The 24236-nt window shown below is 45.7% G+C and overlaps 1 protein-coding gene across 1 annotated transcript in view; it reads left to right on the top strand.

The window, feature by feature from the left end:
• Positions 1-24236, top strand: part of TBL1X (transducin beta like 1 X-linked) — a 43782-nt gene that overhangs the window by 2843 nt on the left and 16703 nt on the right. Inside the window, exon 2 of the mRNA XM_053891381.1 lies at positions 22197-22254. Within this exon, the coding sequence (XP_053747356.1) occupies positions 22197-22254 (58 nt within the window). The remainder of the gene's footprint in view (positions 1-22196; positions 22255-24236) is intronic.

The following is a 24236-nucleotide window of genomic DNA, read 5'->3' on the forward strand; positions in this document are numbered from 1 at the left end:
CATTTATCCCCCTCCCTGCTCCAAAGGAATAAATTTCGAGAAGCTTCTTAACAGGGAGTAAAATAGTCATGCAAATAAAAGTGTGAGTGAATCAAGTTTTCATTTCAACTGGGACATAATCCCATTTATCTGTCGTTTTCTTATTTTTTAATGTTTATTTATTTTTGAGAGAGAGAGAGAGAGAGCGTGAGCGAGGGAGGGGTAGAGAGAGAGAGAGGGAGACACAGAATCTGAAACAGGCTCCAGGCTCCAAGGTGTGAGCACAGAGCCCAATGTGGGGCTCAAACCCATAAGCGGCAAGATCATGACCTGAGCCGAAGCTGGACACTTAACTGACTAAGTAACCGGGCTCCCCACCTGTGGTTTTCTTAAAAGGAAACTTATTACTTTGTTCTTAAGTAACTGAACTTTAAAAACTGAACTTTATTTATTTATTTTGAGAGAGACAGAGAAAGCACGAGCAGGGGGAGAAGGACAGAGAGAGAGGGAGCACAGGCAGCACAGAGCCTAATGTGGGGCCTGAACTCACAAACCCTGAGATCATGACCTGAGCCGAAATCGAGAGTCGGACGCTTAACTGACTGAGCCACCCAGGCGCCCCTCAAATAACGGTGTTTTTAAATGAGCAAGTGTGTTTGAGAAAGGAAGTGAGAATAGAGTCAGATAAGAATACAAATTGGATCAGACTGAGTGTAGATAGTAAAATTCCAGAATAGCCTATTTAATATCTTCATGCTACACTCACCAAATGTTTTCATCTGCCTACCCTCTCTCTTTTATGGATACATTTTACCAGTCCAGTGGGCAAGACTTTTCTTTGTGCAAATATAATTTCGAACACAATTTCAGAAAGAGAAAATGCCAACACCCCCATTTCCTATAAAAACTAAATATAGGAAAAACAGAATTTCAGTGTATTTTCCAGTTTAAGCTTCGCCTGATTTCCTTTGAGCCTGTTCAAATTTCTCTCAGGTCCTAAGATCACGTTCATGGAGTACAAGAAATAATATGTGGATGGACAACAGGGCGTTATGCTAAGTGAAGTCAGACTGAGAAAGAAAATCCCATGTGATTTCACTTAATGTGGAATCTAATGAAACAACACAAACAAACAAGAAAAAGCGAAACCAGACCCAGAAATACAGAGAACAAAGTGACGGCTGCCAGCAGCCGGGGGTGGGGTGGGGGGGGGTGGTCAAAATGGGGGACAGATACGTTAGATACACAAGTATAAAGGTACCTGTGGTATGGCAGGTCGTGTCCCTTAGGAAGGTCTGGGGGTGACATTTCTAACAATCAGCTAAACTCTGAACAAAGGGCTGCCCTCAGATGGTACTCCGAAGGTTTCATTAAATGAACAAAGACGTTCACGGCGAAAACCAATGCTGCTGATTTCCGGTTGTGTGAATACAACTTTTCACAACGCCGTACGCAGCCCGCGCTGTAGAGAAACGCTCTTTGCAAAAAATGTTGAAAACGCCCTACAGCTCCAAGTATGACATTTACATGGTTTTATTGAAATATCACAGATTAAAAATAGAAGACTGCCTTTTAGTAGGGTACAGACCTTGTCCAAAAAAGCGTAGGAAAAAAGTAAGTGCGTTTTGAGAAATCCTCCTCAATGTGGTTCCTCCATTACTCAGAGATTTATCTCTTCTTCACTGGGAAGAAAGAATTCCTTAAAAGACAGGCCCAAGAAGCAACTTTTGGAACGGGGAATGGAAAAGGAAATGTATCCGAAAGGGGCGAGTCTCAATACTCGGTTGGGGTTGGGGCGCCTGGCTGACTCAGTCAGTACAGCATGCGATGCTGTGAGTTCAGGGTTGTGAGTTCAAGTCCCACATTGGGTGTACAGATTACTTAAAAATAAAATATTAAAAAAACAAAAAAACCGGGTTGGGGTTTTACAGTCTGCAGGTCCGTGGGGCATTGGCAATAAGCATTGGATGTTCACATGTAAAAAGGAGACAGAAATGAGGTTTAGAACAGTGTGATTAATAAGGTGGACAGCACGACGTTCCTATAATGACCAGTGGAAAACCCCGTGCTACACGGGCACAGTCAACAGATGTAAATGTGCTTGTCTGACTTACGATTCTTTTTTTTTTTTTTTTTAAGTTTATGTTTATTATAAGAGGGAGGGAGAGAGCACGTACAAGCAGGGAGAGGGGCGGAGAGAGACAGAGGAGAGAGAACATACCAAGGAGGCTGCGTGCTGTCAGCAAAAAACCCAACATGGGGCTCGGTCCCACCAACTGTGAGATCACGATCTGAGCAGAAATCAAGAGTTGAACGCTCAACTGACTGAGCCCCCCAGGCACCGCTGGCTTCTTACAATTCTAACCTGTTAGAGCAGAGGCTGGCAAACTTGTTCCCAAAGGGTCCAAGAGTAAATATTTTCAGCTTCGTGGGCCATATGGTCTCTGTTACAGTCACTCCACTCTACCTCTGTAGGGAGAAACAGTCAGGGACAAGACGCGAGTCCATGGGTGTAGCTGTGTTCCAACGAAACTTTAATTATGTACAGTAACACCTGAATTTCATAGAATTTTCACGTATCAGGACATTCTTCTTCTTTTGATATTTAAAAATGCAAAAACCACCCTTAGCTTGTTGACTGTACCGCAGTAGGGCTAAATTTAGCCTGTGGGCGTTCGCTAGCTCTTATGTTAGATAACATGAGTCATGGTTGGATGCCACTTCTATCGCATCTCGCAAAGATTACTTCAAAATGAACCTTCAGGAAAACAGTATGATAGCTCCCCCCAAAAAACTAAATATAGCATTACCATATGATCCAGCAATCCCACTTCTAGGTATATAAGAGAACTGAAAGAAGGAAGTCGAACGGACATTTGGACCCTAACGTTCGTATAGCAGCAACATTAGTCACAACGGCCAACAGCCAGAAACAAGCCACATGTCCACCGATGAACGAATGAATCAACAAAACATGTATGTGTTATATATACACACACACATATACACAAGAGGATTACTCAGCTTTTGAAAAGAATGAAATTCTGATACGTGCTACCCTGTGGGTGAACCCTGAGGACATTACGTTAAGTGAAATCAGCTGGACACGAAAGGACAAAGCCTGCAGGATCCCACTCATGTGAAACACCTACTTAGAGTAGTTAAAGACAGACGGAAGTAGAACTGGGTAGCCTGGAGCTGGGGGATGGGCAGAAGGGAAAGGAATTATTGTCCCAAAAGGCAGAGAGTTTTAATTTGGGAGCACCCAGGTGGCTCAGCTGAGTGAACATTCGACTCCCGATTTTGGCTCAGGTCAGGATCTTGAGGTTCATGGGATCGAGCCCCGAGTCAGGCTCTGCACTGACAGCCTAGAGCCTGCTTGGAATTTTCTCTCTCCCTCTCTCTCTGCCCCTCCCCTGCTCTTGTACAAGTGTACAAACTCTCTCTCTCTCAAAATAAACATTTGAAAAATTAATTTAGGCAGATGAAAAAGCTCTGGGAACGGATGGTGAATATGCTTAATGCCATTAAACTATATACTTAAACATGGCCAATATGGTAAGGTTTTAAAAATGTTTATTTTTGAGAGAGAGAGACACAGACAGACAGAGCAGGAGCAGAGGAGAGGTGGAGAGAGAATCCCAAGCAGGCTCTGCCCTGTCAGCCCAGAGCCTGATGTGGGGCTCGAACTCATGAACTGTGAGATCATGACCTGAGCCGAAACCAAGAGCTGGACGCTTGACCGACTGAACCACCCAGGCGCCCCAAAACGATAAATTTTATATTATGTATATTTAGACCACGTAAAACAAAACAAAACAAAAACTCGAAGAAAATGAATCTTTAATGCAAATGTATTTCTCCCAAACACCCTACTTGTTGATTAAAAAGCAACTGACATCAAAATGGTGATGAGGGTTAAAATGGACAACGGCCAATATATCTGGAAGCTAGCAACTGAGGAATAGGTAACCACTTTCTTTTCCCGAGCCACTTTCAAACCCTTCACCATGAAATACAAAATGGACTCAGTCATATTCAGATTCATAGGTGACACGTTCAGATACTTTCTGGTGGGGCAGAGCCACGGTCTAGAAACAACCTCAGAATCTTGGTCCCTTCTGAAATATCTGAACGTTAGTCAAACCTGGAAATTCTTAGTCCAGCTTCTGTCCTCAGAGAATTTAGCTACACGGTAACAGAATGACACATTTTGGTTAGTGAAATTCATATTAATCTTTGTGGCCAGGAAATGGGATGGAAGTTGTCGTTAAATCGAGATCATAAAAGCCATTCAAGGGGCGCCCGGGTGGCTCAGTCGGTTAAGTGTCCGACTTCAGCTCAGGTCATGATCTCACAGTTTGTGGGTTCGAGCCCCACGTCAGGCTCTGTGCTGACGGCTCGGAGCCTGGAGCCTGCTTCGGATTCTGCGTCTCCCTTTCTCTCTGCCCTTCCCCCACTCACGCTCTGCCCCTGTCTCTCTCAAAAACAAACATTAAAAAAAAGATCATAAAAGCCATTCAAAAAAAAAAAAAAATTAACACACTGTGCCGTTATATGATGTTCACCACCGTACTTGTGGTTGTCAGCAAAACCTCACAGAAGCCTAAGAAAAATAACAGGTATTCAGATTTAATCTCGGTCACATCCTTTCTCCCCACGTCAGATGAAAACTACAAGGTCAGAATAAAAAGGACAAAAAGGAAATTTAGGCATAATTCTTAGTGGAAGCTGTTCCCCTTTAAAACAAAAAAGGAGTTAATAAGAAGATGGCATTCACAAACTTCTCTCAGAACGTTTCTAGATGGCAGGTTCACCCAATTCTGATCTCCTACGAGCCTGCGTACGTCTTTATGAAAACACAAGGGGTTATCAAATGCCTTTGGCACCTTAAGTTTCCGAAAGGGTCTTGCTGCCCTTGGGCCCCTCCCACGGACCGGGCAGGCCTGCGCTGCCATTCTCCTGCCCCGAGGAGTCACCAGGCCCCCAGCTCGAGACCCCACATGCATTTCTGGTCCTGGCCCTGCCCAAGCCACACCCATCCCACATGACCTGTCTACTTGGAGGGCACCCCGAACACGGCCTGTTCCCCTGCAACCCTCCACCCGCCCTCCCACTCAGGGAGGCGTCACTCCTGCAGCCTGCCGTCTCAATGAATGACACCTCCCTCCCACTCAGGGAACGACACCAGGCCCGACCCCTCCGGCCAGGACATCCGCTGAAGTGTCCCAAATCTGTGCTTTCCTTCCCGGCTTGACTGAGCTCTGCGAGTGGAAAGCAAGACTGCCTTCTGCCTGGGACCCACCTGGAGCCACACCACAGTCCCTTCCCCACCCAGCTGCCAGCCACCTGCAGGGGGAGTGCGGAGGCAGAGCAGGGCTTCAAGTCCAAAGCTGTCACCATTATTATGTCCCATAAGGAGCCGATGGCTGTTCCCTGTCCACGGCTCTGACCCCATCTCCCTGTCAGATGCTTGCTGCTATCACATCACGCTAGTCCGGCTGCCTTTTCACCTCTCACGTTCCCGGAGCTCGCTCCCACTGCCTGGCCTCTGCACGTGCTGTTCCCGAACTCTCCTCTGGCTCCCCCACCCTGTATCCCCCAGACTCCAACTCAACGGTTTCCTCTTTAAGAGGCCTTCTTACCTCTAACATGGGACCCCTTTCCTCCAAGTACCTTGGTCACATAACCCTGCTGATGCGCTTTGTGGCATGTATTATCAACTATCTTGTTTGTTTCTGCTTCTTGCCTGTCTAGGTCCACCAGGGCATCCACGACACTGAGCTCAAGGGGTGTCTAACTCAACATCTGTATCCACAAAGCTTAGAGTGTCCCTGACACAACAAGAAAACGTTGGATAGCTTAGGACATAACGATGAAAACAAAACAAAACAAAACAAAAAAACCCCTTCAGAATATAGGAAGATGTATTTAACACCCAAGCTCCACCGAAGGTTGCATTTTCCGTCTGGGTGACTCATGCACCATTTTCGGGACTTGCAGGGCTTTGTAATAAACATTAATGATAACCAGAAAGTAGGGGTAGAAATAGAACTTGTGTGATATCATATCCGTCTAAATGTATACAGTTCGGAGCAGATGGCAGTACATCCCCATGTTGCCTACATATGAATTTAACATCGTTACCGCATCCAACTTACAACCAAGTTAGTCCAACACATACGTCATTACTAGACTTCGCTCTTCGCTGCAAGGTCTAGCAATTAACAGATAAATGGCCCAGTTCTCGTAAAGGAGTCCCCTACTCCCAGCCGCTCTTGACTGAGCCTTCTCACTGCCCAGCAGGCACGGATTTACACGTGCACAACTAGTTGTTTACGGAAACGAAGTTGAATCCTCTATAGAACGGCTAAGTGGGAGTCGTTTCCACAAATGTCACGGGATTAGGTGCGGGCGGGGCAGCCAAGCCGACGGTGGCGATGTGGAGAGATGCCCACAACAGAATGCAATGTGCATGTGCAGCTAGGAGCTAGAAAGCCAGCAAAATGCACTGAGCGCTCTGGCTGGAATCTTCTGGGGGGCAAGTCCTGGCTGTGAATCCTCCTCACGGCAAGGGGAGGCCCACCCTCGAGGTACTGGGTACCTACAGATGACTGGTATTCACACGCTTTAGGTTAAAACAACAAAAGACGTCAGATGTGCATGCCTCATTTTTTAGGTTGCTCAGCTGATACTGACTTTTTGAATTAACATGACAATGCTCAGGTCAGTTTGGGGGGCAGGGGGACGACAGACAACTTCTGTCTTTTCACATAAAACTGTCCACGTTCTGAGTGATAAATATCCATTTATAATGTGCGTAAATCAAACAAGTTCTTTGTGCTGACGCCATGAAGTTCTAATGAGCTAACAGTGACGGTTCAGTTTTTGGAGTCCAGAGTAGACCCCAGGTTAAATGGCTGTAACATCGTGATGTGAAATTAATGCGGTAAAATCACAAATATTCCAGACATCCGTCCCCATCCTCTAAAGCCCTTTACAAAATGACGTATCTAAGTGCCTAATATATAATGTGGGTAAATTAAGACTATTTTCACTAAAACTAGTTTCTTAATATTAGAAAAGAATCCAATTTGAAATATGCAAATTCAAATTGAAACAAGTAAATGTTCAGGGAGCCTGGGTGGCTCAGTCGTTAAGCGTCCAACTTCAGCTCAGGTCATGATGTCACAGTGGGAGTTTGAGCCCCGCATCGGGCTCTGTGCTGACAGCTCAGAGCCTGGAGCCTGCTTCAGATACTGTGTCTCCCTCTCTCTCTGCCCCTCCCCTGCTCTGGCTCTGTCTCTCTCTCTCTCAAAAATGAATAAACTTTAAGCAAAATAAAAAAAATAAATAAAAGAAGTAAACTTTCCACTTTGTTGAGTATGTTAGCTTATAAAAATTCACTTCGTGGAAATTTTTTTCCCCTAAATGCAGCTATCTGCAGAGTAAAATATGTACCTGTGACATATGGTAAATTAAAAAGAACACCTAATGCTGACCTTTGATCTAGTCCCTCAGTCTCTGCCCACCCCACACCCCCCCCCCCCCACCTTCAAAGAGCGACTCAAACCTCATTTCCTCCAAAGATGGTGAGGTCTAGCCTTCTTGACCCCAATAGGAATGGTTTGCTCAGTGCGTCCTCGGGCTCCGAGGGCACGAAACAACCTACTTCCATGTGCTCTGACGGGTTCGTTACATTCTGATGTGTCCTCCAGACCTAAGATCCATAAACCTGTTTGCATTTCCCTATCTATTCCAGCGGCTCTCAACAGGGGGTGATGTTGTCCTCCCCTCCCCACCCCCGCCCCCCGCCCCCACCGGGAACACTGGGCAGTATCTGGTGACATTTTTGGTTGTTATAACTGTTGTGGGGAGCGTTAGTGGCCCCTGGTGGGTGCAGACCAGGAATGCTGCTCACCATCCCACAATCCCCCAGCACCAAGAACTACCCATCCCCGAAAGTCCATAATGCCCAGACTCCCAAACCCGTTCTATCTCCTTATGTGAATGTATCTGTTCTTCCCGCGGCCAGTTTTCATGTTCTGTAACACGTGTGACCTTTTTTCTTGTTCCTATGTTGTCTGCAAGGCACCCTCACTCTGTGGGTGGGAACTCAATCTTCTTTGTATTTTTCCAGCATTCAAAGCCTCTTCACATGGTTACAGGCATCACTGCAGGAAGGCCAGCAGCCCAGAGAGTCTTCATCTTTCTATCTTCTAAAGCTATGGTCCTTAAAAGATCACCTTCGATGTATTTGTTTGAAACGAACAAATTTAACCGAGGACAACACTTACCATGTGCCACTTAAGTTTTATTAATTAGCGGGTCACACAATACCACTAACAACATACAGCAATTACTACAATAGATTTATATTTAGAGCATCTTCTTCACCAAGATGAAAACAGAACAAAACGAAACAAACAACCCAAGGATGGTCTGAGTCACAGAGATCTGTAAACCTGAACTTGTATTCCACCTAGAAGGCACTTTGCATGTGGACCCACAGCATTCTGCTAGTGGAGACCAGTGTCCTCGATCAGAGCAGGCTTACTGGAGAGACTGAGAAAAATCAGACCAAAATGACCAGATTCACATGAACAGTCTCAGGATTTACGAGGCATCTATTTAAAATGCAGAGGGGCGCCTGGGTGGCGCAGTCGGTTAAGCGTCCGACTTCAGCCAGGTCACGATCTCGCGGTCCGTGAGTTCGAGCCCCGCGTCAGGCTCTGGGCTGATGGCTCGGAGCCTGGAGCCTGTTTCCGATTCTGTGTCTCCCTCTCTCTCTGCCCCTCCCCCGTTCATGCTCTGTCTCTCTCTGTCCCAAAAATAAATAAACGTTGAAAAAAAAAAAATTTAAAAAAAAAAAATAATAAAAAATAAAATAAAATAAAATGCAGAAAACTGGGGCGCCCGGGTGGCTCAGTCGGTTGAACATCCGACTTCGGCTCAGGTCACGCTCTTGTGGTCTGTGAGTCCGAGCCCCGCATCAGGCTCTGGGCTGACGGCTCGGAGCCTGGAGCCTGCTTCCGATTCTGTGTCTCCCTCTCTCTCTGCCCCTCCCCTGCTCACGTCTCTCAAAAGTGAATAAACATTAAAAATTTTTGAAAAAACAAAATGCAGAAGACCAATCATTATTAACACGGCTTCATTGTAATGCCTGCCTCAAAAAGCAGTACCTGCCAGACAGCAAAAAACGAACCAATTTAGCCAAAAACGATTGGTCAAACTGAAACCAAATTTAAAATCTAATAGCTGCACCTCTGTATCCCCCACCGCAGCATTCCTACTGCATTTTAATGGCTCAATTACTCAAAACAGTGTCATATGGACAAAGTCCACATTTAAGTACTTGTCATCAACGTTCCTACCGCTACGTGCACATCAGGGTGTAAAAGTCGCCATAAATGTGAGGAAGTAATTAATCACCCACCGCAGCCTCGAGCGAGCGGCTGGGTCTAACTGCATTAATCTCTTCTTAATTTCTATGGGGCATAAACCTCAATTTAACGATACGATTTTCCCCGAATGGAAATTCAGCATGGCAGGTCAGGAGGGGCATTTAGAACCAATACACTGGGTAAAAATAATTATGATGATTTACAAAGCTCCCCAGAAAGCAAAAATACTATGAAAGGCTTAGAAATAATAAGTGTTCCATTTGCATACATTTTAACAGCGCTGCCACTGTAAGAAAACATAGTCTGAACTTTCCTTACTGGGTCAGAACATGCTATTAAAACAAAATCAGGGACTTATTAATCAGCTCACCTCATTCAACCTGCCATGATTACAAACCTCTCAGCAGTTTAAACGAGATCATGGTCAGGGAAAAGCATTATGTTGGCTAATTTCTACACAGACCCCAGGAGAAATCAATTTCGCTTTACAATTTTTCTAATTGGCCAAGGTACATTAAAAAGTGTGTGCGTGCACGCGCCTTTTTTTAACCGAGTACTGTTATATAACAGAAAATGGTGTTTTATGTATTCTCTGAAACAAACAAGAATTTAAATTTTTTTTTTTTTAACGTTTATTTATTTTTGAGACAGAGAGAGACAGAGCATGAATGGGGGAGGGTCAGAGAGAGGGAGACACAGAATCGGAAACAGGCTCCAGGCTCTGAGCTGTCAGCACAGAGCCCGACGCGGGGCTCGAACTCACGGACCGCACCGCGAGATCATGACCTGAGCCGAAGTTGGACGCTTAACCGACTGAGCCACCCAGGCGCCCCGAAACAAACAAGAATTTAAAAGAACATCAGTTTCTAATCACATGGCTGAGAACTATAAACCAGTAACTCAAGTACACTATAACAACATTTAAAAATAATACAAAGTTCAATACTTTTACTGTACTCTTCTTTGGTGACAGAGCTGTAATTGTTAGCATCTAACCTGTCTAATTTTTGAAAATTACAAAATGCGATATAAGTATGATTTCATAGGCTCTCATTTTTAGAATCCTATCCGATGTGTCACACATAGCACATATATATATATTTTTAAGTTTATTTTACTTACTTGGAGAGAGACAGAGAGAGATAGAGACAGAGAGAGAGCGAACACAAGCAGGGAAGGAAGGGGCGGAGAGTGGGGGTGACAGAGCATCCGAAGCGGGTTCTGTGCTCTCTGCTGATGGCAGAGAGCCCAACGTAGGGCTCAAACTCACGAACTTCAAGATCATGACCTGAGCCGAAGTCGGACACTCAACTGACCGAGCCACCCAGGCACCGCAGCATGTATTTTTTACCCACTATAACGGAAGACTTTTTTGTCTGCTCTTTTCACTACTATCTAACATAGTTCCTGATATACACAGTAGGTGCTCAGTAAATACACACTGGTTAGTTGAATGTTTTACACCGAGATGAAGTGAACGGAAATGACGGAAGAAAATAAGTGTTCATCAAGAGCTTAATGTGTCCACATATTATGCAATATGCTATGTGGCGGATGTGGGGGGAAGATTATAAAGACAGGAGACAAAGTCCTTTCCTGTGCAAGAAGCTCGTGTATACACAACACGCACTCAGGTGGAAACGGAACTCCCAACACTGCATTAGGTTATCTCTGACCCAGGACAGGAAAGGTAACAGAAACTCTTTCCCTTTCCTCTGGGGCACTCCATTTACTCCTCATAACATGAGCTAGATCATATTCCCATTTCGTGGACAAAGAAAGAGGTCTCTGGTCACCTGGCGAAAACTCAAGAGTTAGTAGTGGGCAAGAGAGAGAGTACGTACAACTGGGCTTCAAACGATGGGAGAGAGATGTCCTTTGTAGAGGTCTTTCTGTAAACTACCTATGGCTTGGTGTCCTGTGGTCTAGAATTCCGCATGTAACGCGTGGTTGTTTTAGTAATGCCACCTTCACTAGAGCGGGCAGGGACTAGAGTGGAGTCAGCTCATCTATAGTTACCTGTTTCTGTTCATCCTTTGAGAACAGGACACCCGACTTTAGGTGGGCACATGGCCACACCCTCCCCCCAAAAGGATATGCTTTCCATGCGAATGGGTTTTGGCCAAAGGCTACGTAAGAAGTCAAACAGGAAGCTTCATGAATGCGTTCTTAAAATCACAGTGGCCAGGGGCGCCTGGGTGGCTCAGTTAAGTGTCTGACTTCGGCAGGCTGTGATCTTATAGTTCGTGGGTTCAAGCCCTGAGTTGGGCTCCGTGCTGACAGCTCAGAGCCTGGAGCCTGCTTCAGATTCTGTGTCTCCCTGTCTCTCTGCCTCTCTCCTGCTCGTGGTCTCTCTCTCTCAAAAATATACAAACATTAAAAGAAATTTAACATTTTCAGTGCCTCAAGAAACAAATACGACGTGCTACCCCATGTTGTCTTTTTTGTTTATTTTTTCCTGGATTTGGCACCTGATCTTAATTCCTTAGAGGGTGTCACACCATGTAAACAAAGCTTGAAAAAAGCGCCTTCATCGGAAGCAGCACGCCTGGGCTTAATCCTGGACTCTGAACTGGTACCACTTTCCATCCTCGTGGCCGATCATTCAGCGTGTTTGACACTCTTTCTGTTACGTGTGTGATGGGAAAGCCCACGTTCATCTCACAGGGGTGCCGTGCGGTAAGAAAAGCGATGTGGGCGGAGGACCTGGCTCGCTCTCGGCCTTGCTTTCTCGTGGCCAACGGGGACGTGGGCAGAGGGACGGTGAGGAGGCCACGCTTGGAAATGGCCCAACACTGAGCCCAACAAATCATCAAGTTGACTCAGTCTGAGTGTACGGAAAGCTTTTCAAAGCACAAGGTCTGGGATTTGATCGTTCACCGACAGCCTCCCCTTTCAAGAACTACTTTCTCCGCTCGTTACGGGAGAACTCTGGATCCAGACCTGCACCGGCCAAGAGAAATAGAAGGTGAGCTTACATCTAACTTTTTTTAAATGTTTATTTTCGAGAGCCAGAGAGCGAGAGAGAGAACGCACAGGCGCAAGCAGGGGAGGGGCAGAGAGAGCGGGAGACACAGAATCGGAAGCGGGCTCCGGGCTCCGAGCCATCAGCACAGAGCCTGATGCGGGGCTCGAACCCACGAACCGTGAGATCGTGACCTGAGCCGAAGTCGGACGCTCAACCGACTGAGCCACCCAGAAGTCCCTACAGTACACCTAACTTTAAGAGTTAAACATGCAAAGAGAGACCTGTGAAGTTAATTTTCATCACTATTTAAATTTCACCCAAAATGTATCCCAAATAGCATCATTTCAACGTGTGCTCCTTATCAAAAATTACTGAGATCTCCCATGTCCCTTTCTCCATCTCCAAAATCCTCAACCACCGGCTATTTTCTACTTATGGCGCATCTCAACTAGGAAACAAATTTTCACTGGGGATACATGACTGCTACTACAGTTCAGGAAATGCAGACTCACATATCCACGTGGTTCCCAACATACTTCAAAGTTTTCCAACAACTAAAATAAGTATCGGTGTTTAAACTTACGTCAATTAAAAGGAAAGAAAACGTTCAAGTCTGTCCTCAGTGACACTGACCACGCTTCAGGTACTCCGTAACTCCGCGTGGCTAGGGGCCACCTTATCGGACAGAGCAGGTCAGCATGGCTAGTAAGAAGCCCGGGGCAGCTAGCCATGCTAATCAAATCCTTTGATCATGATCTGTAGGATCGAGGGAGATGGGGAGTTTCTAGGCCACTCGATTCCTCTCTAATTGGTCCACATGCAGCGTTTTAAATCATAGGCCCACAATTTTTTTTCTCTACCAATTCCAAAGAGATTAATAAAGTATCAAAGTTTAAAACTATCTCCTCCTAAAAATAGTCTGTTTCTTCTTGAAAATTCCTTTTCATATTACGAACTAATTTTCATAACTTTAGATAGATCCTGGAGCTTAGAGTCTCACGCTGGACTCTCCTATATATGAGGCCACATTTACGGCATGTGCCGTAAATCCAAATTACGTACTGAACTTCACAGATGAGACGGTACAAAAAAAAGACAAGACGTAAAATATCTTGTGGATCATTTTTTATATGGATCACTTGTTGAAATGGATATAGAGTCAAATGGAATGCACTACTGCCTTATTACATATTAAATTATATATTGCAATATTAAGATATGTTGCAATATTAATTTCACTGGTTTCTTTCTACTTTGTGTTGTGGCTACTAGAAAGTGATATTTGTGGCTCACATTCTATTTCTACTGCACAGCACCAATCTCGATGGCTTCTATGGTGCCTGCAGGCTCTAACATGTTGACCGTCATTGCAAGATGAAAGCAGAGTCTTTTTAGGTCACATGATTCCTGTTTCAATTGTGACCACTGCAAATTTTCATTCCTTGACATCTTTTTTATTCCTCGACCAATTCGAAACACATTAATAATCACAAATTGGGGGTGCCTGGGTGGCTCGGTCAGTTGAGCGTCCAGCTCTTGATCTCAGCTCAAGTCACGATGTCACGGTTCATGAGTCTGAGAGCCCCGAGTCAGGCTCTGTGCTGACAGCGTGGAGCCCGCTTGGGATTCTCTCTCTCTCCCTCTCTCTCTCTGCTCCTACCCCTCTCGTTCTATCACATAATAAATAAATGAAATTTTAAAAAACACACAAATTGTTCTAATTAAAGACTAGCATTCCCTTGGAAAAAAGCAATTTTCCGTCGGAAGCTATTTTTAATATAGCGAATTATTAGAATTTCCATCAGACACGTGAGCAAAGTGTTGGTGAAAGCCTATGGGTCCGAGAACGCCAAGGTCACAGTAGGCCAAGCACGTGGTGAGCAAACAGCCCAATGCTCACATCTGTGCACTTTATCCATTTTGATTTTGGATCGCCTAGCAGGTGGCACAGTGGGCTGTCTACTTCCAGGTCTCAGTTCCAGGTAAGGACCCAGCCTGGCTGCAGTTCCGTCACTTACAAAATGGGGATGAGACCACACAATACGGGCGTCCCACCCTCTGGCACGTGGTCACAGGAGCACAAAGGCAGTGAAGCTACTAATGGGCTTTGTGTGTCAGCCAACAGTATAGCTCAAATCCCAGCGGGTCGCTGATCAGGAGTGGGTGACCCTGAACAAAACATCTCAGCCAGGACTACTGTTAGTTACTCTTGCTACTATCGTTACACTGAATCTCCTTTTAGGTCTGACATTCTGCCCCTTAACTGTCAGCAGTCACTTGAAGATTTAATTCAGCCCCGCCTATCACGGGCAGCGGAGAATCAACAGCTACACATCTCAAGCATCTAGCACTGAGGTAACTGCATGTATCTCATCCACGAAGACCAACTGGGCGCCTGGTGGCTCAGTCGGTTAAGCGTCCGACTTGGGCTCGGGTCATGATCTCACGGTTCGTGGGTTCGAGCCCCGCGTCGGGCTCCGTGCTGACAGCCCGGAGCCTGCTTCGGATTCCGTGTCTCCCTCTCTCTCTGCCCCTCCCTGCTCACACTCTGTCTCTCTCAAAAATAAACAAACATGAAAAAAAATTTTTTTAAGTCACTGACCTTGAGCCACATGTTGGAATAGAAGGTAGGACAGGGCCACTACCCCTGTTCCTGATTTCCTGAGTCCTACACACTGTAGAACAAAGAAAACTCCTACTCTGGGTAGTAAACCACACAGAGGAAATGGAATCTTGAGTCCCAAGGAAATGCCCAATATTAGAGAAATACAGCCATTTCTCCATGGATTATCTCATGTACTGCAACTCGGCAGGAAATGACTCATTGAAGCCCTGGCTAGCCTCTTACCTACTCAATGTACTTTTCAGCAAAAATATACAAACGCCACTAAGAAGCTACATCTGTTACGTTGCAAAAGGGCAGCTATCCCGCCCTGATGTTATCACAGCACTGCTTTGAATAAGGAACTTCAGAGTGATTTAGAAAACGATTTCTTCCGCGTCCTGAGCATATTATAAAACGGCTCAGGGCTTCAAAGGCAGCACAGAGCCTGTCACAAAATAGATACTCAATTAATTCATTTGCATAATAAGACATATGTCACACAAGTACACACACATGCACGCGTATACACACATCCCTGAGAAACACTGAACTTTGGCTAATGATAACTGGAAACAAATTGGCAAGTTTGCCAAAGTGTAATTACATTTCAACATTCTTTTATTGGCTAACCTAAGAATGTCTGCTTTTCCTACAGCTGTCATTCTATAAAAATACCGTCTTTTGATAAACACACTGGCAAATATGAGCTGAATTCACTTCTTTGTGATCTTCAAACACATGGACTCGCATTAACGGGGGGTCGTAACTGTGGCACTCGTGGACACCTTTAAGGAAAGGGATCAGACAGCTAACAACAGAAGCGCACCTGAACGTATGGTACCAGTGAATTCATTTGCTAACTTCCTTCTTGACATGCAGCCACAGTATGTTAATTCAGTTTGGCTCAAGACACTAATGTACCAGCAAATATCAGAAATGATCCATTTAGGGGCGTCTGGGTGGCTCCGTTGGTTGAGCCTCCGACTTCGGCTCAGGTCATGGTCTCGTGGCTCGTGGGTTCAAGCCCCGCGTCGGGCTCTGTGCTGACAGCTCAGAGCCTGGAGCCTGTTTCAGATTCTGTGTCTCCCTCTCTCTCTGCCCCTCCCCTGTTCATACTCTGTCTCTCTCTGTCTCAAAAATACATAAACGTTAAAAAATTAAAAAAAAAAAAAAAAATGAACCCGAGAGATATGCCTTTTAAAATGGCTTTTGTCGGGGCGCCTGGGTGGCTCAGTAGGTTAAGCGTCTGACTTCGGCTCAGGTCATGAAGTCACAGTCTGTGAGTTCAAGCCCCGCATCGGGCTCTGTGCTGACAGCTCAGAGTCTGGAGCCTGCTTTGGATTCTGTGTCTCCCTCTCTCTCTGCCCCACCCCTGCTTCCACTCTGTGTCTCTCTGTCTCTCAAAAATAAACGTTAAAAGCAACGTATTTAAAAAATAAAAAATAAAATGGCTTTTGTCCAATTCATAAAAAAAATGCAAATGGCTGACAAACATAAAATATCCCACCTCATTAGTAATCAAAGAAATGCAAAAATATACATATATAGAGAAAGATGCCGTGCATTCCCAGGTCGGTTGACCGCAATCATGCAAGCTGTTTGCCAGGGCTGTCCCCCACCCCCTTCCCAATACTATACAATTGGAACAACGTTTCAGGACAGCAAGTTGGTAATCGATCCCAAGAGCCCCACAACTCTATTTCCAGCAATCTATCCTAAAGCCAAAACTGGAAGCAATCTAAATCTCCCAACTACATGTGTTAAATAGATTACGGTGCATGAACTTGACGGGATAGATGCAGAAAAATATTTTCATTACATGTTGGTAGATGACCAAATGCTCACTCTGTAAGGTTAAGCGGAAGACAAACATTAGGAAGCTGACTCTACAGGGTGTTACACACGCACGTTTACAAACATTTGGAAAGAAATATACCAAAATACTGACGGGGAGAGAACTTCCGTGGGTGAGTTTAGAGGCGTTCATTTTCTTTCCATGCTATTTTTTTTTTTCAACTTGCACGTCATTTTTAAAATCACCAAAGTTACCGAAAACCCTGGCAACAAAGAATTACTAGTTCCACATGTGGTGAGTATCAATAACATAACTAAGATAGCTGATGACCTATTTCTTTCTTTTCTAAGAACATCAATACGCTTTTCCTTCTATAGCGCGATGTGTTGGGGAAATGCTTTTCTTCTCTAGGCATACACGCACCAACCTCCTGGGAGTCACCTTTTTGAGGTTTCATGATGCTCGAGTCTATAAATACAACATTAAATATTTACGATTGATATTTGCCGCTTCTAAAAATACAAAGAAGAGAAGGTCTCTTAACAAGGCCTCCAATTTCATTTTCTCGCTGAATTAACCAGGACCGTGCACTCTGCCCGCAGGCCCCGGGGCTCCCGGGGCCTCCTCCCTTTCCGCCGGCCCAGGGTCCCCCTGCCCGAGCGGGTACCCGTCCACTTCGTAAAAGCCCAGCATCGGCTGGTGCCCGAGCCCGCTTATGCCAGTGGGACCTGTTACTGCCTTCGTGAACAGTAACCGAGTATCGTGTGAACTTCAACTGGGAGCGCAAAAATTTCTTTTCTCCCAAAACGACTTCGGATGCTGTGTTACGAGACCGAACCGAGAGAGGCCACCAAACAAAAATGTGTCGTCGGAGCGGCCGAAGCACAGACAATGGTGAGGAGGCGGGAAGAGGCAACAGATCCGTGGGCGATTCTGCGTGGAGAGGCTTTCACTCCACTTTAGAGAAGCCCACGCTGGAAAGGGCAGAGGGTCCATCACGGGTGTGGCTCATGAGAACGGTGGACCCAGACCCGCAGCGCAAGAGAGAGCTCTGTCCACGGCCATCAACAGGTTGGCACTGGTTACTTTAACTTAAGACAAAACAATCGCCAGGAGGTCAGGTTTACTGCATTAGTGATATGGCCATGTGGACGGCACATACCCTTGACAGGATGTGGCCCGAGGGCACTTGACCCGTGGTCTTTGTCCCCCAAACTCATAACCCCAGTCTAATCATGTGAAAAACAGCAGCCAAATCCAAACTGAAGAATGTTCTCCAGAATGCATGACCCAGCATTCCTTAAAATGACCACGGTCATGAAAAACAGGAATGTCTGAGAGACTGTCACAGCCCAGAGAAAATAAGGAGACAAATTCAACATGGTGCCCTGGTTGGGATCCTGGGACAGAAAAAGCTCATTCGTGAAGAAAGGGGGTGAAACCTACACAAGTCTGAAATGCAATTAATAGACGTATTTCAAATAATGTATATACGAGTATCGTTTCTTTAGATTCCCTGAGTTACCCAGTGCTCTCCGGTGACCTGGCCAGCTATGGGCTTCAGTCCTCCAGGTAAGAAGGCTCATCCGTGCCTGAGGGAAACCAGCGCAGAATGGGTCCACACCTGGGAAGCATGCCGTGGCTTACTCCCCTGGGGAGAGGCCCTGCACGCACACACCAACAAACAAACCCAATCTGGGTCAACAGCTGTCCCTGGGCTTTGCCACCAATAACTCCTTCACGGTTATGAGTCTGCCTCGATGCAAATCTTCAACACGTCAAAGATCATCAGCCTTGGCAACCGTGGTGGAAACACCTACCCAATCTTATCAGGTTACGACGTTTATAGAGGTCTGTCGCTTCCACCGCTTGAAATGCCATTGTCTTTATTATTCCATTATTCTCGGCTTCCTACTCCCCCCCCCCCCCCCCCAACTTAACCCTTTCGGTTATTTCCGTCAGTCGGACTTGAAAAGCAGGGATGAAAATCCACCAAGGAGAACTTTAAAGCAAAAAGAGAAGAAATGCCCTCCAAGAGCTGGGCTTCAGGGTCAGGGCCACTAGCTGCAAAGATGGAAACAGTGCGGCAGCACCAAGCTTCGTGCCAAAGCAAGCGGCCACGTTTAGGGCAACAGAAGGGTTTCCAATCCACACCAGAACTTGGAAGAGCAGGGGAATAAATCCCCTGAGAGCGTCTGCTCTTCTAGATGCTGACAGAGACCACCTGACCGCGCTCCTGCTAAGGACGCTCTGGGGGTCAGGTCACTGGGTTCTCAGCTCTCCAGTCAGGAAAAGCACGCCCCTCTCTGGCCTGCAGCTGCCTTGCCCAGAAAACACAAGAGAATCTTAAAGCTTCCTTCTCAACTCGAAAATTTTAGAAGCCTATGAAATGTTCATTAATTCATCCTGAGTGTCCTGAATTCGTAGAATGGAATTCCTACTTACCAGGCTCATTTCTTTGTATCTGACGTGCCTTAAGCTACTGTTTAAAGATGTTGGCCTTTATTACTCTATTCTGCCTTTACAGCCTCTCCAGGGCCTCACCTAACGTCTGGGACGCATAAGTTTTCAGTAAGTATTTGCTGAATGAATGAATGATTTTAGTGCTATATGAGCAAAGAGCAGTAAAGATGCTATCATCTTTGAAATCATGAGTAGGACATAAAATTTTGTACAGTATGGTACTGGCACAAAAATAGTCACATACATCAATGGAACAGAACAGAAAGCCCAGAAATAAGCCCACACTCATATGGTCAAATCATCTATGACAAAAGAGGCAAGAATACTCAATGGGAAAAAGACAGCCTCTTCAATTAATGGCGTTGGGAAAACCAACGTGCAAAAGAATGAAACTGGCCCACTTTCTCATACCATACACAAAAATAAACTCCAAGTAGATTAGAGACCTAAATGTGAGACCTGAAATCATAAAACTCATAAAAGAACACACAGGCAGTAATCTCTTGGACATCAACCTTAGCAAGGGAAACAAAAGCAAAAATAAACAACTGGGACTACGTCAAACTAAAAAGCTTTTGTAGAGCAAAGGAAACCATCAACAAAACGAAAAGGCAACCTCCTGAAAGGCAGACAGTATTTGCAAGGGATATATCTGAAACAGGGTTAATATCCAGGGCGCCTGGATGGCTCAGTCCGCTGAGCCTCCGACTTCGGCTAGGGTCACGATCTCGCGATCCATGAGTTTGAGGCCCACGTTGGGTTCTGTGCGGACAGCTCAGAGCCTGGAGCCTGCTTTAGATTCTGTGTCTCCCTCTCTCTGCCCCTCCCCCACTCAAGCTCAAGCTCTGTCTCTGTCTCTCAAAAATGAAAAAATGTTAAAAAAAAAAAAAACGGGATTAATACCCAATATACATAAAGAACTCAACTCAACACCAAAAGACAAAAAACAAAAAACAAAAACAACCAAATAATCTGATTAAAAATAGGCCGAAGACCTGAATAGACACTTTTCCAAAGAAGACATAAAGATGGCCAACAGACACATGAAATGATGCTCAGCATTTGCTAATCATCAAGGAAATGCAAATCAAAACCACAATGACATATTACCTGACACCAGTTTAATGGCTGGTTTCAGAAAGACAAGAAATAACAAGTGTTGGTGAGAGTGTGGAGAAAAGGGAACCCCTGTGCACTGTGGGTGCACATGGAAATTGGTATGACCACTGGGGAAAACAATATGGAGTTTCCTCAAAAAAAAAAAAAAAGAAGAAGAAGAAATACCATATGATCCAGTAATTCTGCTCTGGGTATATACCTGAAGAAAACAAAAACAGTAATTCTTTTTTTTTTTTTTTTTTTTTTTTTTAAATTTTTTTTTTTTCCAACGTTTTTTATTTATTTTTGGGACAGAGAGAGACAGAGCATGAACGGGGGAGGGGCAGAGAGAGAGGGAGACACAGAATCGGAAACAGGCTCCAGGCTCCGAGCCATCAGCCCAGAGCCTGACGCGGGGCTCGAACTCACAGACCGCGAGATCGTGACCTGGCTGAAGTCGGACGCTTAACCGACTGCGCCACCCAGGCGCCCCCAAAAACAGTAATTCAAAAAGATACCTGCACCCCTGTGCTTACTGCAGAGTTATTTACAACAGCCAAGATACAGAAGTAACCTGAGTGTCTACCGACAAGTAAAGAAGACGTGATGTACACACAATGGAGTATTACTCAGCCATAAAAGAGTGAAATCTTGCCATTCATAACAACATGGATGGAGCTAGAGGGTATAATGTTGAGGGAAATAAATCAGTCAGAAAAAGAAATGCCATATGATTTCACTTACATGTGCAATCTAAAAAACAAAACAAATGAACAAAGAAACAACAATAAAAACAAAAAACAGACTCATACATACAGAGAACTGAAGGTTGCCAGAGAGGGAAGGGGCTGGGGAGGGGGGACAAAAGAGGTAAAGGGGAATAAGAGGTACTTGCACGTTATAAAATAAGTGAGTAACGGGATGAAAAGTCCAGCACAGGGAATACAGTCAATAACACTGTTATAACTTTGTATGATGACAGACTATAATGACACATAGCATAGCGAGCATTTCGTGATGTATGTAATCGCCAAATCTCTATGTAGTACACCTGGAACTCATATAAGCTATGTCAACTACACTTGAATTAGAAATACATTTTTTTTTTAATTTTTCAAGAGAGATAGAATTCTGTAAACTTTGGGAACATTGGCGGGGAGGAATCTCACTCACTTTTCTTTCGTTAACTCTGCATAGGAGATGGTAGAAGGTAATTCAATTTCACTATTATGAAAGGGAAAGGTCAACATTTCCTAAATGTCTTGGGGCAGAAGGTGTGTATGGAGGTGCAGAAGCGCGTCTGACAGCAACTGGAAGATTAACAGGTATACGTGGCGGACACAGGCACTGTCGAGGCTCATCCATCAGGGGCTCAACTGATGTTTTCATGTGATAGGAGGGAGAACTATTTTTGTGTGCAAGAATACAATTAAGAGCACAAAATAGGTACACATGATCGTTGTTATTTAACTCACTGCTCTGTAGTAAAGGGACAGTCTCTACATGAAGGTTCTACTGGCTCCAAAGGTTATGCCATGGACACGGCTAAAGAATTTCTCCAGCATTTCCTGACAATTGGTAATGCGGTCAAAGGAGCACTTTTCCAACCGAGACGCAAATTTATGGGTATGGAAGACAGAGCGCTGTGGTGGGCAGTCTCTTAGATGGCACCCAGTGAGCCCACCTCCTGGTATTCGAACCCTCGCATAACCCCCACAAACATTTACCGGGATTGGTCTGTGTGAGCAGAAGAATATGGCAGAATCGAGGATATGTCACTTTTGCAATTAATTAGGTTACGAAAGCGCTACGGTTTCCGGCACTTTCTTTCTCTGTCTCCTTCTCCCCCCACTTCCTCTTCCCCTTTGTCCGTTTTCCTCATAGGGATCACTCACTCTGGGGGAAGTCAGGCCACGAGCAGCCCTACAGAGGGGCCCATAAGGTGAGGAACTAGAGCTCCCCTCCAACTTCCACATACAGGAATGAACTTGGAACGGATCCTCCAGCCGGGACAACGTTCAAAGACTGCGGCCTGGGCCAACAACGTGACTGCGGCTCTTGGAGACAACCCTGAACCAGACCATCCAGCTAGTCTGTACTTGGATTCTCCTGAGTCTCAGAACCAGTGTGAGAGAATAAGTGCTTACAGCCTTCAGCTGTCGAGTGCTGGCATCATTTGTTACACAGCCATGGATAACCAATGCAGGGACTGACACTGCAGTGTGCTAGTGGGAAGAAAGGAACCTAAAGTAGAAACCAACCCCATTCATCTGCTCCCTGTCCACTCCCCCCAAATCCGTAATTACCACTTCATTCCATTTATTTGCCTTCAAGCCAGCATGCAAAGACCCAAACTAAATGGATCTATCTTGCCACCATGAAGCAGTTCTCTTTTAAGAGTAGAACCTAAATCTACTGGGCAAGTCGTTTACCTCCCAAGAATCACGCAGCCTTAGAAATCAGACTGATAATGGGCGCCCGGGTGGCTCAGTCGGTTGGGTGTCCGACTTCGGCCCAGCGCATGATCTCGCAGTCTGTGGGTTCAAGCCCTGTGTCAGGCTCTGTGCTGGCAGCTCGCAGCCTGGAGCCTGCTTTGGATTCTGTGTCTCCCTCTCTCTACCCTTACCCCACTCACGCTCTGTCTCTGTCAAAAATGAATAAACGTTAAAAAAAAGTAGAAAAAAAAAGAAATCAGACTGGTATTTTCCCCCCTAAATCCCCAGCAAATAACTTGCTCCCCCCTAAGCTATGCATTTCCATGTGCAAAAGGTACAAATGGTACTTTTTATCAGATTAGAAGAAAAGTTCCAGCTTAAAGTTCTTGGTTTCCTATGAGATAACTCCTAAACTCGCCCGATATATCTTAGCAAATTCAGGACGTAAAAACGCAAGATGTGTTTTGTACCACCACAGAATAGATTTACCTGAAAGAAAGAGTCCCTTTGAGGCTTCAGACTACGTAGGTTATCTCATGTAAAAGAATTTAGATTTTTTACCTCTAAAGCAAAATTCTGGTTTCTGGTTCACTGCCCTTCTCATGAGTCTGACAGTAATGCCCAGAATGGACAGAGCTGATGAGTGTGTACGTGCTCTAATTGGGACTCCAATTATGAAGTTGGATCTCGTTTGGGGAATGTCATTATGATGCGAAATCATATTCCCTGTTGTCAAAGCTGCTACTGGAAGCCGATCCTCCAGGGCCCCGAGTCTGTCTCCAAGGGGTGGAACGCGGCGACAGAGGACACCCAGGTCACCCCCTGTTTACTACCTGAAGCCACCACCGCTGCCGAGAGAGGAATTCCAAGGTCAAGGTCTCTCCTTCCACGCTCTGAGACTTGCAGATACAGAGCATTTTTGAATAGATGTGCTGTTGAACACACGTCCCTCAAAAGAGCCAGAGAGTCTAGAAAGATGTCTAACTTAACATCACAGACTCACCCACAGTATGATTTCTTTCAGAGACACTGGACAAGACTCCTCAGACAGGTCCTTGGAGGCCAGGCACCAAAACGCAAAGGGCACACAGCTGCTTCTGTCCCTGCCCACCAACAGGACGGAGGGGGGGGCTACGCTCAGAACCACCAGGCCCTGGGGTCTCTCCTGGAAGCCGGGGGCCGGGAAAAGTCGGTGCTGTGTGGCCGGTTCACGGAGTATTCCGGGGGACAAGGCGGGTGGGCCCCCAGATGACATGATCACCAGAACCCCGGCTCCTTCCTCCCGTTCAGTCGTGTGGAAAGGCCTCGTTGGGCCACGTGACAGAGAGCGGGTCTCCGAGACGTAACTCGGAGCCGGTGCACAAAGCCACGGAGTCCACGCCTGCACCTCTGTGAAACGCAGCACACACCGCATCCCCCCCCGGGGGACAGACGGCTGGAGCCTGCAGACCGTTGGCAGAAAACGTGAAAGAGACAGCCCAGCGAGTCA

The sequence above is a fragment of the Panthera pardus genome, unplaced genomic scaffold (genome assembly GCF_024362965.1).
Source record: "Panthera pardus isolate Hobbes unplaced genomic scaffold, ASM2436296v1 HiC_scaffold_27, whole genome shotgun sequence".
In the NCBI taxonomy this organism is placed as follows: Eukaryota; Metazoa; Chordata; class Mammalia; order Carnivora; family Felidae; genus Panthera; species Panthera pardus.